Genomic DNA, 18,280 nt, shown 5'->3' with positions numbered 1-18,280 from the left:
GTTGCAATGAATGCCAAAATGTGCCCTTGTACTGTAGCTTGGCTACTGAACTGTCAAGGTTTACTAAGGTCTCTAACCAGCACCATGCTTTGGTATGCTCTCAACTGTACACAACACTGTTTAGGCCTCTGTGTGTGTGTGTGTGGGTGTGGGTGTGTGTGTGTGGGTGTGAGTGTGAGTGTGAGTGTGAGTGTGAGTGTGAGTGTGAGTGTGAGTGTGAGTGTGAGTGTGAGTGTGAGTGTGAGTGTGAGTGTGAGTGTGTGTGGCAGAGGTTCTTATGGGTCAGATTTTGTATTTAAACCTACATGTAAACTTAAAACTGAGTTATGATACAGGGTTTTCTAAAACAGTGAGTATATAGCATGCAATGATAGCTGTACAAGCTACAAAACACCTGTTTGTGAACATTTTATATGTTGTCCGTCTATAATACGATTAGTCGTGTTTTTTGTTAGTTTCTTTTGTACTATTTACACGTCATGGTACAACAATTGTCTGTTACTGTTGATCAAGCCACATTTAATTGTTTGTACTTGTTCTGTCCCATTGATCAATTCAATGTGATGCATTTTCAAGATATACTATGTTAACTTTAAGAGTGGGCTGATTCCAAATTCCCATACGTTCTAAAACAGACACAAAGTTGCGTGATTCTGTCTGGGCCAGATATATTTCCCATTCTTAAAGTTAGTTTGCAACTTTTGTTCTAACCCCAATACTTGAACTTGAATCCACAAGATTTATATATACTGTATATACTGTATATATATACTTATATTATATAATATAAGATTTAGATTTATAAATTATATTGGAGATGTGTGAGCCATATCTTGGAATAATTGTATACTAACCTTCATCACATAATTGTATTAGCAAATGAACTGGCTCCACTCTCACTACTGTACTGGTAACTGGTAACTGGACCAGATATGCACAAACAACATTCTTACAGCAGACTGACTAAAGTGCCCATACATGTATTAACATACCACAGACATGGCAAACTTACCCTGTAGTATACTTCTATTACTGTACATACACAATAATATGCACATATAACATGTGACATGCTAGCATAGACAGTAGCTTTCTCATGTTTCTCACGGGAAGCACAACGTGTTAAGGGCTCTGCACACAGCGTGCAATTTCTGTTGCGCGTCAACATTCCATTTTGAAGTTTGAATGGAAGTCTATGAGAACATCGCATTTCAACACACACGGCCCCGATTTTAATCGCACGGCGAAAATTCGATTCCATTCATTTTGAATGGGACAAAGCACACGGCGTGCGAGTTTTGTCGCACTGTCAAATTTGTGCTTTTTCCCATTCAAAATGAATGGAATCGAATTTTCGCCGTGCGATTAAAATCGGGGCCGTGTGTGTTGAGATGCGATGTTCTCATAGACTTCCATTCAAACTTCAAAATTGAATGTTGATGCGCAACAGAAATCACACGCTGTGTGCATTGGCCTTTAGCCACAATCGATGTTGTAAGACAAAAGGAGGGAGCGGATGGATTCGCCAGATCTCGCCGAAGACTGTGAACAAAAAAAACTCCTTTAACATATCTTGTTTTCTCGCACCTGCAGGTGATTGAGTTTGACGACGGCTCTGGTTCGGTGCTAAGAATTCAGCCCTTACGTACGCCCCGAGACGAAGCCATATATGAATGTGTCGCCTCCAACAATGTTGGAGAGACTAGCGCTACCACAAGACTCACAGTTTTACGTGGTAGGTGCTACTTTTCCACAACAGAAAAAAACTAAAAATGGCTAATTATGTTCATTAACTACTAGTTACTTCCTGCAGCTAACCAGGTAAGCTATGCTTTATTTGTCTGTCCTGTCTCTCTATCTTTCTTTCTTGTGTCTTACTCTTATCAACACAGTTGATTTGGGGGTTTGGGAGTATTTGATTGCGCTCATGTTAGATTTACTTATTTGATCAGTCTTACTCCATTAGTCACTTAGCCAAATTCATATTTCTGAGTCAATTAACTAACTCATTTATATACAGTTTCTTTGACATGATCATTAAGATGTGGCTTGAGTTGTGTATCATAGATTCCATTTCCCTTTGCAGAGGGTTTTAACTAGAACCCTCTATGCAGGGCTCTTCTATAAAATACATCAAAACATGTAAATGGTTCTACTTATCACGCTCTCCTCAGAAGAGGCTTATTCCGATTAAAACGGTTCGGTACATTTTGAATGCTTAGAAGATGCATGGAAGATAGTATCCTCATTTCCAGTGAAGTAGCCGCCATCTCGATGGTTCCGGTTACACTGGTATGAACGCGGGCTGGTTCGCCAGACAGCACCAGGGTTTCGGAGGTTCCAGAACGGGAACGGGGCACGGTTCGTTGGCGGTGTGAAAGCCCTAAGTGTTGTTTTTTAGTTTTACTATTACAGATTCACAAAATGGCTGTTAAGGTTTTAATCTGTATTAATCCAGGTTAATCTCATTGAGATCAAATAATTGAGTTAACTACTAAAAGCAAGATGAATATTGACAAACAAAACGGATCTCAATTCTACTGTTAGTTAGTTGATGGGACCACTGTAATAACAAGCCCCCCCATAGTGTAAGCAAATCTTTATCTCGATTGCAAACAACATTATGTTCAGACACAAACAGTCCGAGGCCCTGGACTCTAGTATTAGTATTAAACAGTACTGAATGACGAAATTACTTTAAAACGCCTTAGGGCCCGATGAATGGAGTGTGCTTTATTATGCACCACTATTGCACAACAAATGAGTTCCTATTGAGCGGGGAGCTCCCGCCTATAGAAAAGAGCTGGCTCGGCGGCTCTCTGAGGTGCCTTGTCCCTGTCCTTATCTCCCCCTCGCGCCAACAAAAGGCCCCCTCATGCGGTCTCCAGGGGGCGATTAAAAGGCAAAGGTGGCATATTCTTATCCTGCTCCACTCCTGTTTACACTATGGCACACAAACACACACACTCACACAAACACAGACACAGACACGCACGCACAAACACAGGCACAGACACAGACACACACACACACACACACACACACACACACACACAAACACAGGCACAGACACAGACACAGACTCACGCACACACACACACACACACACCCACACACACACACTCTCTCTCTCTTGTACAGAAGTACACACACACACACACACACACACACACACACACACACACACACTCTCTCTTGTAAAGAAGTACACACACACACACACACTTCCACATGCATCCTCAAAAGACAGTTAACCAGCCCTGAAACTACTCACCAAGTCTTAACGGTCGAATGGACATAAATACTTTTTCTCTTTTCACTTTGTCCACAACCACAACCGCTCTTTTGCTATATAACTTGTGACTTACCAACACCAAACCAACCCAAAGTCATATGGTTTAACATCTGAGCAGTTCACTTCGCTGTTTTGAACCTCAACTTCTTTGAAAGGGCTCATGTCTTATTCATGCGGCCCGACCGAGTTGCAGTGCGAGTGCCCGTTGCCAGGGTGAGCTTTTATATTAGAGGGGGTGGGGTATAGTTTGGGGGCAATATCAGGGCAACGCACTTTTACAAGGTCACACGGTCGGAAATGCATAATACATGACGGCGAAGGAAAGCCCGGAAAGCTCCCCTTCTCTTTCTGCTGCATTCTGGGTACCGCACCAGACATCCCACTGTGACGTCTCTCTTCCTTCCATGATCAGTACGACTGAACAAGGATGTGACAACATCCTCAGTGGCAAAAAGAGAGTTAAATGTGTCGACATCGCTACAGTGAGAGCTTAGTTTCTATCCCCCTACATAAGCCAAGTGGTTTCACACAGGACTGTAATAATTCATAAGATAGATAAATAAGCAGTTGACACCAGTGAAATGCAAAATACATATAACACGACTGCTAATGTCGTTCGTTTGGGGGCTCCGGTGGCCCGTGGTGAAGATTGTAAGCATATGTTTGTGGAGCTAACTCCAGGGGATAATGGCTAATTCCATAAAAGAGAAGTACACTGTTGTAATTGCAATGCCATGAGGAGCAGGGCTGGCTGGGAGCGAGAGAATCCAGAGGAGGACGGAGATATTAGCATTCGGATGGGCCGGGGCTTGATGGGAAATGCCATTAGTAATGAACTTCCAGAGCTTAGAGAAGTCATTTGCATGAAAGGCGAAAAGCCCAAAGTGTAATGATGTTCGTACCCCGAATGTACTTGTGTCCAATGAATGAGGCCCGTAGTTTTGCATATTGTATTTTTTTTTCTTTTTTCTCAATTTTGATTAACTTTGAGATGACTTAAGTCATATGCGATATGCATGTTTGAATAAAGGTTGTCTGGTTTTTGGCTGAAATTGGAAAAGAAGGCATAGGAAAGAAGCAATTGAAAGGAGGAATAGCAAGAAATGGTGCAAAACATATTTGTACTAGCGTAAGCGATAAAAAATCGATCATCCGCATGGAACATTGTATTGCACCAGTCGATACGTCAGCAAAGTATGTGACACTTTGCAGGGAGAAAGGACCATCAGTTTGCCGTCGTAACTGCTAATGTATCTTCAACACGTGTCTAACTGAGCAATCATCCATTGGATTTCAATAGTAGGTGAACAAATAAAATAAAATAAAAAAATCTTCCAAAGCTACTCACCTCAACAACAATACAAATTATTGTACTTTCAGCAGCACAATTATGAGCAGCATCAATGCAGTATGTCTTATGTATTCCATATTCAGTCAATATGAAGGAGTCACATTACACTGTCAACAGCTATTTTCTTTGTCAGTCTCGTAGGCGTGCAGATGTGTGCAGTTGTGCTCAACCTGACGGAGAGAGTGGACAATAGGAACTCACTCTCTGTGACGGCAAAAACAAGATGCATCATTTACATCTGCAAGGAGTGGTGCTCCTGCTTTTCAAACTGTCAATGTTGGAGAGAAGGAAATATTTCCCAACTAAAGTGAGAAACATGTTGGCCATAGCCTTGAAAACAAGATTATTCGAACTATGGAAGCTTATACGCGTTGCATTTATTACGAATTGCCGTTAGTTATTGAAAATATGAATCAAATTTGTGATGAATAGTATTGAAATGTAGGCTGAAAAGTAAATGTATGATGGAAACAAAACTGTTCAGACCTCGGCAGTAGGATGTAATGGTCTACCAAATATTATACTGAAGCTAACGTACACCATACTGTAGTAGAAAGGGCGGCTGTGGCGCAGGAGGAAGTGCTGCCGTCTAATGATAGCAGGGTTGGCAGGTCGGTGGTTCGTGCCCAAACTGGCCACATGTCGAAGTGTCTTTGGGCAAGTCACTGAACCCTAAATTGTTCCCAATGAGCGGGCCGGAGCCTTGCATGGTAGCTTGCCGCCATTGGTGTGTGAATGGGTGTGTGAATGGGTGAATGAGAGGCCATTGTAAAGCGCTTTGGGATAAGGCGCTATATAAATCAGTCTATTTACCATTTATGTTACAGAACAGGAAGTAACACTAGGATGCTACCTCTACAACATTCTCGATCTATCAAACTAACCTCAAACCTTACCATAGTGTGTGACCCATATAAATATTCTTAACAAACACGATCCATGTCAGGTCGATTACAATACATAGACAAACGCTGAAAAAGTAATTAAATAGAACACATTACATAGAAATTCCTCTCAGAAAGTGGTTGAATGTTTATGGTGCTTTTTCACACTAGGCTCTCACTTGGGGGATTCAACCCTGGACTAACTTAAGTACATAGTACAGTGGATTGTGTACATAGCCTTTATTGATGTAAACCAGCTCCTTACCTTCTTGTGATTTTATGCATCTATGCTTTTTCTAAAATGTGTTTTTTTTTCCCTTTCCTAACACCAGGGGAGCCACCCCTCCTAAATTTCGTTGTTTGGTACCTGTACTGTAGCAATGACAAATAAAGTCCATTCCATTCCATTCCATTCCATTCCAACCCCCACAACTTGACACCCAAACATAATATACATTCAGACTTGGATCAAATTAGCTAAAATTACAAAGAGATTATATTACAACCATGTGAATTATCTACAAATATGAAAAAACGATAAATAATGCATATTGAAAGATGTCAAATAACACTGCAGTCAACGCTCAAAGTACATGGACTTTTACAGGCTTGTTACTACACAAGCGCATGTTTACATCAAACGCCAGTTAACACCATTCCTAGTCTGATTCCAAATACAAACCTGACAGATAATTGTCCATTCTTTATTTTTAAAAAGTCACTCGAGTTACAGTGTCTTCACGAGCACATGCATACTGTAGACACACCATCATTTGCATTCCACATCTCAAGGAACTACTTTGGTTTGCCTGTTGCGTTGTCGTATGGTCTCGATTCGAATTATTCCTGTTCTCTGGCAAGTTTGACTCCTTTACTTCAAACGAGAACAGACTGACAGTAAAAAAACTAAACGTTGACTGAGCACTCAAATTTCTCATGAAACAAATCGCTGCCTCAGCTGTCTTTGGCCTGCCCGAGCGCGGCACAGTGGGGGTGAAGCAGGTGGTTATTGTAAAATTGCTTCGCTTGAGATCGCTGGCTTGTGAAAGGCGAATGCAGTAGGGAGCCTAAAAAGGCCAGGAGCTAGCACACAATTCTCTCTCGGTTTTTCCGGCAAGTTCTATAGATGCCAAGACCTAGGCCACCACCGCGGAACACTCAATTGTGCTACACATGTAAAAAGAAAAAGAGAAAAAAAAGAAAGAAAGTAGGGCTCTGGAAACATGCTGACTTTATCTTACAATCCAGGTGAACTGGCTTTTTTGAAAGGACACATATGAAAGAATTATAAAAGCACATGAGACAGCATGTTAGTAAGTCGAGAGGAAGTTGTTTAACCTCATTTGTGCCCTCAGGTCTGGTTTCTCAAAGCATGAGAGGAAATAGAGCTCCCATCAACCCTCCAGTGTTCTCTCAAATGTCTGGCACACAATTAAAGTTTCCTATAACGGAGCAGTTTCCTTTTCATTTTTCTGGCCACTCTACTGTTGAGCCACAGGTGTTCAACATGGCAGCAGTTGCTTCTTTCCGTGGGGGAGGAAAATAAGTTGTTGGAAGTTTGTTGGAAACTCCATCAAAGTCTAACTAAAATGTTTAGACTCCTATTTTGAGTCATTTTAAAGGCCCCCATATTATAAGCATTTTTCAACAAGTTAATATAGGTCTCTGAGGTACCCAAAACATGTCTTTGAAGTTTTTCGCTGGAAATACCACTCAGGTTTGAATCTAAAGTCATTCTAGCATGCCTCTATACTCCTCTGTTTCACTGCTGCTTGTCCCCCCCCATGCCCCACTCCGGAACAGCTACAGACAGTGAACAAATTATAACAAATAAGTTATCCAAGAAGAAAGAAGAAACTCATTACACAGAACATTTTACTTTGAGTGTAGCTTGTGTTGTGACATCAGCTTGTAAATACAGTATGATGGTCCCAGTGCAAAAAGCAACATTTACCTAGCGAGTCTCAGTGTTGGTAATTCAATGTGAGATTATATGATGTCACAGGAGAGACAGAGGGCTGATGACAGTATTCATATTCATACTGGAACTGCAATATTATGTTTACATTCACATGTAACTGTTAAACGTTGGTTATTGCGTATTGGCTAAAACCATAACGATCGGACTGCACACTGAACGGAGGAATCATACGCTGTCAGACAGGGTTCATGTTATCAAGGAAACAACTTTTATTGTGGGAATGGTCACATATATAGGATCAGCTGGCTCAATCATTCATGTCACACAGCTGGTGTCAATCAATCAATTATGCCCCACTCACACTGGGATAGGGATGACTGGAGAGCACACTCATGTCAACACCCCCACTTGCTCTCACCTGACCAATCTAAGATGGAGAGAAAAATAAACAAATCAGTAACAATCAGTAGCCTACAATTTCCATAACACTCTTTGGGCTGTCATTCCATCAATCAAACAAACAAAAGCTGGCACTGATATTGTTCCTCTCCTGTGAAACAAGAATATACATCATCATCATCATCATCATAATATGTTCATATGTTGCTCATTTTCTAAACTTTCTCACAGAAGTAATAATAATAATAATCATATTTGTTTATTTATATAGCACCTTTGAATGATGAATGATGAATGGTCTTTATTGTCATTGATATAGTACAGGTACCAAACAACGACATTTGGGAAATGTTGCAGCTCAAAGTGCTCCCATCATTATATAATCATAAGTAGAAGATGGACAGTAAACAGTTTGCCTCTCTCATGCTGCACTCTGATGTCAAAATACAGAATAAAATGGCAAGGCAAAACAAATACATGGCAAACACATTTTAATGTCATCATAATTAAAAACTAAACAGACCAGCGCGACATGCTTGATCCGCAACCGAACCACGGGTTGATTTATTCTGGGTTTTTCAGGGGGTAACGATACGGGGACTAGACCCGATGCAGGACTCTAGTCTTTGCGTCCTGTCCTTATCCCCGCAACGTTAGGTAAACCATTCCCCAATCAAACAGCAAGACAGACAAGCGTGTAATCGTCGAGTCCTACCTCCTCAGTTGTTGTGCTGGTTGCTGCCTACTGTCCAGCTCCAAATGTGTGAAGCCAAACTTCACTTGTAACAAAGTCATTGATCAAAGTCAAGATCACTGTTGTGAATCAAGTTGTGAAATGATACTGTCTAAGGACCCATCAAATATTGCTGCTGATTCAACCACTACACCACCGTCTCTCTCTTTAGAAATGTATGAATAATTGTGGCCATTAACTTCATGTTTCATTTTTCATTTCATTTTTCATTTTTGTGCACGTTGACGTTTGGTTTGTGTGTGTCAATTTGACTTCACAAGAAAGTAAGTTAGCGGTGTTGATAACTTTGAATGTAGTTGGTTGTTGAACAAAAAAAAAGAAGCGGGCGTATATACTCAGATGGGGGGGGGTTATAATTCTAATGAGACCCCACTTTAAGTAGGATGGGGAGGCAAATTTGAATGGCTCATTGAATCACATGTTTTCTGAAATAGGCGGCCCACAACAAACTGACCCGGTTGTTTTATTTCAGTCTGTGTGGTAGTAGGCCCATCAGAGACCCACATGTTTGTACACAAGCACTGCAAAAAGTGAAATCTTTAAAACTTGACCAGAAGATTAAGATATGTGATGCATTTGACAGATCAGATTACCTCTTTTTCACATCAATCTATCCCGACAGATAATGTAGATCTTGCAGTATGCGCATTTCCGGTTCACAACATGTCAGACGTTGTTGACAATACACATTAAACAAATAAACTGGCCTAGAGTCCCATAGACAGGGCCTCCCTCTCCCCTTAATCCTAAACATCCCCAGTCACATACATCACAGAAAATGAACAGATAATGACAAGTTATTTATTATTGTAATTAACAAGATTGAGTCGACTGTCCTCAAAGAAATTGATCTTTCTCTACAGAAAATAATCCCCACCCCCCTTAAATTCCTCTGCGTAATTACTTGAGGGAGTGAATCGGTATTTTATACTTTACTGAGCGTGATTTAAGACAAAAAGAAGAAGCTGGAGTGGTGTTTAGCTAAGGATTACCCCCGCCTGCTCAAAAGATGGATGTGACGCTTTACGGTCCAATAGCGAGTGAGAAAACATCTGCTGAAGCCGCAAAAGGGACTGCGATTGCATTCTGAAAATGATAGATAACACGGTGGTCAGCATGGCTGAGTGTTTGTTTTAATAAAGTAAACATGACCCCCTCCCCCCCTGTGAATTAATCATTATCGATTTAGAAAGATGGGGTTTGTGTTTTTATGCTTCGTGCCTCTAGATATTACTGTCCTATGCCACAACCTCAGGTTTCGCAATTTGCCAGGCACAATTAGCTGCTTAATGATTTGAATATTGATATATGATATTCGCGACAAGTATTGTCCTTGTCAATGACATTACAATGTTATGCGTTTCTAAAAAGAAAAAAGCCAATTTATCGGTTGTATTCGCACTGTCCCACATGTAGAAAGGTTAAATGTCAATGTGACAAAACCATCCATTGCAGGTTGATGCTTGAGTGTTGTCTCACCATGTACCAATATAGAATAAACATAGCATGGTCATGTCAATTATCTCAAGTAGCTTAGCTGCTCCAGATCATGTTCTGAAGCTGGAGAACCTTAGCATTGGTGGGTAGTAGCTAAGTAGTCAGCCACCCACCCACCAGTCACAATGACAGCGATTGACAGGGGGCTTTTTTTGTGTGTCATCGTTAACCAGGGAACATTCTGTGGGCTGTGGGAGACTTGAGGTTTGTAAAGTGGGAGTGTATTAGCTCGAGCCAGGAAGTCAAGGGGTGCTAATGGAGATGCTTTGATCTTAGCCGTACTCAAACCATTTTCTAGTAGATTAATCGGGCACTTCAGGGTCATTCCTAATGCATCTAATGATGCTCTCGAGAAAACTCTCCAAGCCTGCCCGCTAGAGAACTTGCTAATTAAATGCCAAACAACTTTGGGCTGAAACACAAGGTATGTGGAAAGATAGCCTAACTTTTACTGGCAGTTTGTGTTTCTAATGAGTCAGATACATGTTTGAAGTCATTTGAAATGTATCATTTGAATTGTAGGATATGCAAATTTGCTCAAATATTAGTATTATTTCATCAGATATATTATCGCTGCATGGAATAAACACAGTCTACCCTGGTCAAACTGTTAACCTCCATGTTAGATTCAAAGTCAGCTGACCAGGTTCAGTCTTGCCGTTTACGTGATGCAGCAGATCTATACCCGTGTCCCATTGAGACGCCCACATCTTCTGCAACACTTTCAGGAGAACCTCTGTCTGTAAACGTTTCCATTAAAGTTAAAGTTGAAGTGGAATTAAAGTTTTCCGTTTTCTTTTTGGAAGCCAAGAGGTCTGTTCTGCCTATTATTAGCCAAGTATGAGTAATCTGTCCCTCTCAAGTTTGTTTCCTCAGACATTTATAAAAAAAATAAAAAATCTTGAGTATACATAAGAGGTTACCATGGCCAAATAGATGAATGAATGAATGAATTATCTTTATTGTCATTGTAACAGGTACAACGAAATTCAAAAGACAGTTCATGTAGTCACCCTATGTGTAAGCTTGCTAGACTGCTATGTGTATGTGCATCCCTTATGCCCATTACTGAATAATTAAATCTCATTGTTGATCTTTAAAGAGATCTAATTGAAGTTAAACTCACACACACGTCAATAAAAATAAAAAAAACGAGCTGGTTTTAAATAGAAAAACGAATAAATATATGCAGAAAAATAACATGTCTTTTGATCTGCTCACACCAAGACCATTAGAAACGCCTGTTTGACCAAAACTGACCTGGCTGTTTCAGAATGTAAGGTACACGAAGGTTAATGAACCAATACGATATCTCACAGGCTGGCCTTCTGTTAGTTTTCCTGCCCGGTGGGGAGACTCACCTGGTCGCCGACACTCCCCGAAACCCCCTGCTGGGAGAAGCTTCTGGCCTGGGCCTGTGTCAATTAGAGAGAGAGAGAGAGATACAACAAAAACAACCAAGACACACACACGCTAGTGCTGATTGGGTTCAAAATGAGTTGAAGGACCATCCATCCACACCATGATGCTTTCATCTTGACTTGGATGGATTTCTTTGACTGACCTCGATGACATCGACAAATACAGCTTTCATTCAGTCCTATTACAAGTGTGTGCTCCACAGACAATAGACACGAGCCATGCAGTACACTGGTAGTATAATAATTTAATTAATTAATTAATTAACACTTTTATCCAAAGCGACTTACAATTACGAATTACAGGGACATTCCCCCTGGAGTAACTGAGGGCTAAATGCCTTACCCAAGGGCACACTAGTAGTGGTGTGGCTTCAGGCGGGATTTGAACTCACAACCTTCCGATCACAAGTCCAACTCACTATCCACTAGACCACCACTAATAGCTATATTCAAACAGCGTTCTTCACAGCGCCTGTCTGAGGGGTCTCTTCGTTAACACCGGGGTCACTCGTACGTTGGTTGTCGTCACATCTGCCCATTTGAAACTACATGCCGTTGACCACCAATACAATATTATCGTATGACCCAGTAAGTCTATATGTGTGTGGGTTCAATCAAAAAGTCCCGTATGAAGTCTTTCTGGCATTCAGCTTCAAAGCTGGTGACTGTTGTTAGAGACAGGACACCTCTATGAAAGGAAAGGCCAGTCCAGTCTTGTTTATTATGTATTCTGAAGCCACTGCTTTTTAAATTTGTGAATGCTTAATGTACTCGAGAGGATCGAATGTAGGTCGATGGACTGTTAAAACCAGAGCTCCCGAGCGCATGCCGTCTTGGAAGAAGAAAAAAAACATCTCTTGCTTTGTGTTTTGCAAATAGCTCTGAGCATCTTTTGATGTAGCCTTTTTTCCCCTCCTCTGAATATTACTAATCACAACATATAAAGTGCTGATGGCAGATTAGATGAGACGAAAGAAACTTTTTTTCCCATGCTAAACAAATGAGGCTCTGTTTTCTAAGGTAAATGGATTCATCGCTCAGGGTAACAACCAGCAAATGGAATATGCTAAGTAACATCCTAAACGGAGGGAGAGGGAGAGAGGTAGGGAGGGAGGGAGAGAGAGAGAGAGAGACAACGAGAGAGAGGGAGAGAGAGAGACAGAGAGCGACAGAGAGAGAGGGAGAGAGGGAGGGAGGGAGTGAGAGAGAGAGAAACAGAGAGAGACAGAGAGAGACAGAGAGAGAGAGAGAGAGAGAGAGAGAGAGAGAGAGAGAGAGAGAGAGGACCTGTAGAGAAAAACCAAGATGAAACAAGAAAGAGACAGTAATATTAACACTGGAACGAGAAAATAAATAGAGAAAAAGCGAGAGAGAGAGAGAGAGAGAGAGAGAGAGAGAGAGAGAGAGAGAGATGGATAGAGGTAAGAGCCATGCAAAAGATAGTAGGAATGATTGAAAGAGAGGTTGAGAGAATGGGAGAGGGTGGGAGAGAGGAGAGAGGAGGCAGTTTTTTCCCTCCCCCCATCCCTCCCTCCCTCCCTCCCTCCAGCCCTGCTCACGGTAGGTGATCTTCACCACTCAGAACAGTACATCTGGCTGAGCTGATGTACAGTCTGTAAAGCGGGGGGTGGGGGTGGGAGGGGGGTCGGGGGGGGCATTTGAGCGTAAACAGAGCCGTGTGCCTGCCTTCCTGCTTGCCTGCTTGCCTGGCCCAGGCCTATGGAGATGGAGAAAGCTCCTCTCTCTCTGCCCCCCCCGGTCCTGCATCATCTCTCCTTTTCATCTCTCTCTTTATCCAACCATTTCAGCCCCAACCCCCCCAGGAGCATCCGACACACTCACACACTCTCGCTTTCTCTCTCTCTCTCTCTCTCTCTCTCTCTCTCTCTCTCTCTCTCTCTCTCTCTCTCTCTCTCTCTCTCTCTCTCTCTCTCTCTCTCTCTCGCTTTCCGCTCTGCTCCCCGCGCTTACGTGTAAATGGAGGGATATCATGTCTAATCCGTCATGTTTATGAATGACACAGGCTTGGGGAGAGAATACATGTGCCCCCCCCTCCCCCCAGCAGCGGCGGGGTTACATCGCACTCGGGTTGGGCTTGATGTGATCTGCTGCTTGCCGTCGGCAGGCGTCAGAGATGGCCACAGGGACTAGAGGCTTGGAAGGGTCCTGGGCAGGGTCAGTTTTAGAGATGGCCACAGGGACTAGAGGCTTGGAAGGGTCCTGGGCAGGGTCAGTTTTAGAGATGGCCACAGGGACTAGAGGGTTGAAAGGGTCCTGGGCAGGGTCAGTTTCAGAGATATCCACGATATACCACAGCTTCTCGTTCCATAACGCTTTTATACAACGGTTACCACATTTATCGATCCACATTTACCACATTTATCAATATTTCACAAAAGAAAGACAACTTTTATTCACTTTTAATAAATGTATTTTAATGGAATGTTTTATTGTAAGTGATCTGATAGTTGAACATCAATGACACATCGCTAGTCAACTAACACATCTTGTTTTGTGAGCCTGCTAACAATGTAAAGTTGTGTTCTAGTTAACTAGGTAGCAGTGGGGATTACTCACCCAATCCATTTTGTTGCAGTAGTTTGGCTTGACTAGCGAGTTTGTGTTGTGATTCTCAACAACGTTGAAACGTAGTGCCGTGTTTCAAAAGAAAAGTCTGAACATTTTGATTGGTTGCTGACATGCGGACCAAATGATCAGACTGTGTCACAAATATGCCACTAACCTTTAACATAACAATCAGTGCTAACTCTCAGCATGTGGCCTTGTTCGTCTTACGGGCCTCATATTAGAAGTCATGTTATAATGATGACTGACCTGAGAGCTTGGGTACATCTTGGGAAATGTTGTGGTAGATAAAGGCTCAATCTTTCTGTAACTAATCACTTTTTAAACCATGTCTACGTGCATTGACTTCTGGACTAAACGTGCATTTTTCAGTGTCATTCAGAATGAAAAATGACTGGGGACTGTTCGTCTGTGAAGGAGTTTTGGGAAAATAAAGCACCCGATGATTAATTGATTTACTCCGCACTGGAGTCCCATAATCATAGGCATTAGCTGAGGGTGTTTTAATAGCAAATAAGAAGCATTCAATTAATTATAAAAATGTATAAAGGAAATAATCAGTGGAGAGCAAGGGAGAGAGGATGCCATTTTTCATGGAGACAGATGCGACCTGAGGTTAAAGAGCTTTCTCCTCCCCCACTCTCTATCTCTCTCTCTCTCACTCTCTCTCTCAGACTATAACCCTAACCCACACACATGTATGCTCTCTTTCTTTTTCTCTCTCTCTCTCTCTCTCTCTTTCTCTCGCTCTGTCTCTCTCTCAGACTATAACCCTAACCCACACACTCACTGGGTCACTCAATATGCTCTCTTTCTCTCTCTCTCTCCCCCCCTCTCTCTCTCTCTCTCTCTCTCTCTCTCTCTCTCTCTCTCCCCCCCCCCCTCTCTCTCTCTCTCTCTCTCTCTGTCTCTCTCTCAGACTATAACCCTAACCCACACACATAGACTCACTGGGTCATACAATTATGCTCTCTTTCTCTCTCTCTCTCTCATTCTCTCTCTCTCTCCCTCTCTCTCTTTCTCTCTCTCTCTCTCTCTCTCTCTCTCCCCCTCTTTCTCTCTCTCTCTCTCTCTCTCTCTCTCTCTCTCTCCCTCTCTCTCTCTCTCTCTCTCTCTCCCTCCCTCTCTGTCTCTCCACTAGTAGAGATATATTCCCATGCATATTTGTTGGAATAGGATACCTCGTCCTCTTGTCAGGGCTGATACATTACGATCATTAATGAACTTAACCGTACACAATTCACAACTCAAATCCTATTTGACCCCTGGGTGATGGAGGTGAGAACTAATGTTAGCAGCTGTTGAAAGTCTGTCATTTTCACACTCGGTTCTCGGGCAATTTTCTCAAATTAAAAATGTGCTCAGTGAATTAGTGGAAACCCTTTAAAAAAAGAGGTCGCTTCTTTGTGGAGAATATAGCTAATGGCACTATTTGTTTCAGGAAGCATACAGTAGTAAAAAACAAATCACAATCCCTCATTCAACTCGGTGATTACTACATGCAGTAGAGACAGGGAACGAAAACAAAGAATCCTACTGTGTTTAACCTTGGTTAATTTGACTTCAAGGTGTTGAAATTGCACGTGCTCCTTCTAGAACCAGGTGAATGAATGGTCTTTATTTGTCATTGATATAGTACAGGTACCAAACAACGAAATTTGGGAGGGGGGGGCTCCCCTGGTGCTAGGAAAGAAAAAAAACTAAAAAAAACAAGAAGGGAAAGGAGCTGGTTTACATAAATAAAGGCTATGTACACTATCCACTATACTATACTATACAGATAAAACACTGTGCTGTACTCTATGCTATGCTATACCTATTCTAACATTTCCTATTCTCTGCAACCTAGGGTTGGTTAAGGTACACACTTAAGTGTGAAATATCAGAGACATAGTACAAAATGACATGAGCCCTGACTGCACAGGGCTCCTGTAATTTTGTTCTCTAATTTGTCTAGGCACTAGTCTTGTCCATTGCCCAACAAATCATGACACAATGACATGAGTATGAAATCCAGCCTTATTTGGGGGGTCATTGTAAAAGGTACACAACATGTTATCCAGAGACAACTGACCCAAAAGTCACAGTTTGGTCATAACTGGCGAAAATAATGGATGAATTTCCAACTAGAACAGCTCATCTGTGGTCCAATCACACACACTGTTTACTCAGCTGAGGTAACTGGGTCAGGGATTTCACAACAAACTTGAACTATTCATCACTTTCTAAATAGCCTAGGATTAGTGCGGAGGACCTGAAAGACCCACATGCGTTTGTGAATGTCAATTATGGATTAGCTTTTTTCTTTTGTGTCCAGTCTAGCCACTAGCATATTAGATGGTACAGATCAGAGTTTATCAAATGCCTTTTGTATATGGTTTTTACACGATGGCCTATCCTAAACCTGTAACAGTAATGAGCTAAATGAAAGTGTTTTCAAATTGCTTATGTTTTAGTACAATAAATAAATGGGGGGGGGGGGGGGGGGGTTATGAACTCATGAATTATGATAATACATTTCTGGGATAGCTAAATGTGATGTTGTAATATGGACACTGGCAGCCTTACAGGGCTACGGGCTCATCATCTCATACAACATCACTTTAAGCGTTTTTCGTTCTGAAAACCAAAAGGTGGCCTGCCAAGAACCCCACTATGTTTTAACACTAGAACAGCTGTGCCTATTTTACCTACTAGTAGATCTGCCTTGGTGGTCTAATATGACCCCCTTTTTAGAATGTAAATCTGCTATTTACACACAGAGATCACTAGAGAGTGCTTCTTTTAAATGAGCCTGCCTCCTACACAGAAAAACGGCATTATTATCATTGCATTATTACCATGACATCCATGTGTGCTAGTTCGAACTGGGGGGACAGCACAAAACAAATCGAAGCAATCCGTTATTGTGTTATAAGGGTGTTCTGTTAAGATGAATAGGATGTTATGATTCATGTGAAATGTCAGGTCCTGATGTTCAGTCCCAGTCGCTCTGCAATAAATGTTCAGTCCCAGTCGCTCTGCAACATCGTTGCGTAGTAGAGTATTAGTAGTATTTCGTGGACGTCGCCCAGTGTCCCACGCTCCATTCAAGCCATGGGAACCTGGTTGTGACGCTCCCCGCATGGTTACCCCCACCTGCCCCTGTGTGCCGATAGCTTACCTCTTTGATGTTAAAGGTCACCTCTTTCACTTGCATCTTAACTATTCCGAGTATTCCACCCAAGGCATTGAGACGTATTATAATCTGAAAGGAATCCAAAGGAATTTCCAGGAGAGGAGGATCGGGTGGCTTTATGATGTGCATCTAAATGGGATTTCTCGTTGTACGGAAATAGGATATGGGTGGATATTTTTTTCGGAATTCTTCTGTCAAAATTGGTGGTGCGAGGGAATATGTTGTATGTTGAGTGGCTTTTACAGGTGCTATCAGCAAAGTCACGTTGATTGACATGTCAGTATAGCAGCAACTCCCAGCGGCCTATAACCATTATGTGATGGAAGAGCTCAGACTTAATCTCTGTCCTTCCCCTCCTCTCTTCACACACACACACACGGATACACACACACACACACACACACACACACACACACACACACACACACACAATCCTAGTCCATAAACAAATCAGCTCCCCTCTTATCAGTGGTTAATTGTTTAATGTTCCATTTGGCCAACATGGCTCTCTGCTTCTTTGTGTGCCATGTCAAGAGGCAATGGGACATATTAGTAAAACCCAAAAAAGCTCAGCAGTACGGCATCGTTTGAGCACTTTGGATGTTATCATTCACTCTCATCTCTCTATCCTCTTAATTATCTGCTTTGAGTGCTTTCCCCACCTGTTCAGTTTGGCATGCAAGCAGCAAATGCGTTACAATGGAACTCCTTTAGCGGCAGATTCATTTTATCCTAGAAAACAAATTATGTTTTGACGTCGGCCAGAATTACCCGAGGTTGAGATTGTAAGAGAAATCAGAAATCAGACCACCTAGACTTTATTTATTGTCGGAAATGGGAGAGAATGTTGACTTTGAATCTCCTTGGTGGCACAGGTGAGATCTACTCTTTCGAGGGGGGGAAAGGAAGAAGCTAATTGAATCGCAGTCAAACTTAATGCACACCTTGTTGAATGGGAAAGGAGAAATCAGTAGTATCAGCGAAAAAAATAATA

The 18,280-nt window shown here is 41.9% G+C and overlaps 1 protein-coding gene across 3 annotated transcripts in view; it reads left to right on the top strand.

The window, feature by feature from the left end:
- Positions 1-18,280, top strand: part of LOC308172690 (receptor-type tyrosine-protein phosphatase delta) — a gene marked incomplete at both ends in the record, with an annotated part of 140,934 nt that overhangs the window by 40,532 nt on the left and 82,122 nt on the right. For all 3 annotated transcript variants that reach the window (XM_080547622.1, XM_080547624.1, XM_080547623.1), the window contains one exon: positions 1,594-1,735. In XM_080547622.1, coding sequence (XP_080403748.1) covers positions 1,594-1,735 — 142 coding nt within the window. The remainder of the gene's footprint in view (positions 1-1,593; positions 1,736-18,280) is intronic.

This window comes from Nansenia antarctica (genome assembly GCF_963989245.1).
Source record: "Nansenia antarctica genome assembly, chromosome: 17".
NCBI lineage: Eukaryota > Metazoa > Chordata > Actinopteri > Argentiniformes > Microstomatidae > Nansenia > Nansenia antarctica.
Note: the sequence above shows the minus strand (reverse complement) of the source record. Positions and strands in the feature narration are given on the sequence as shown.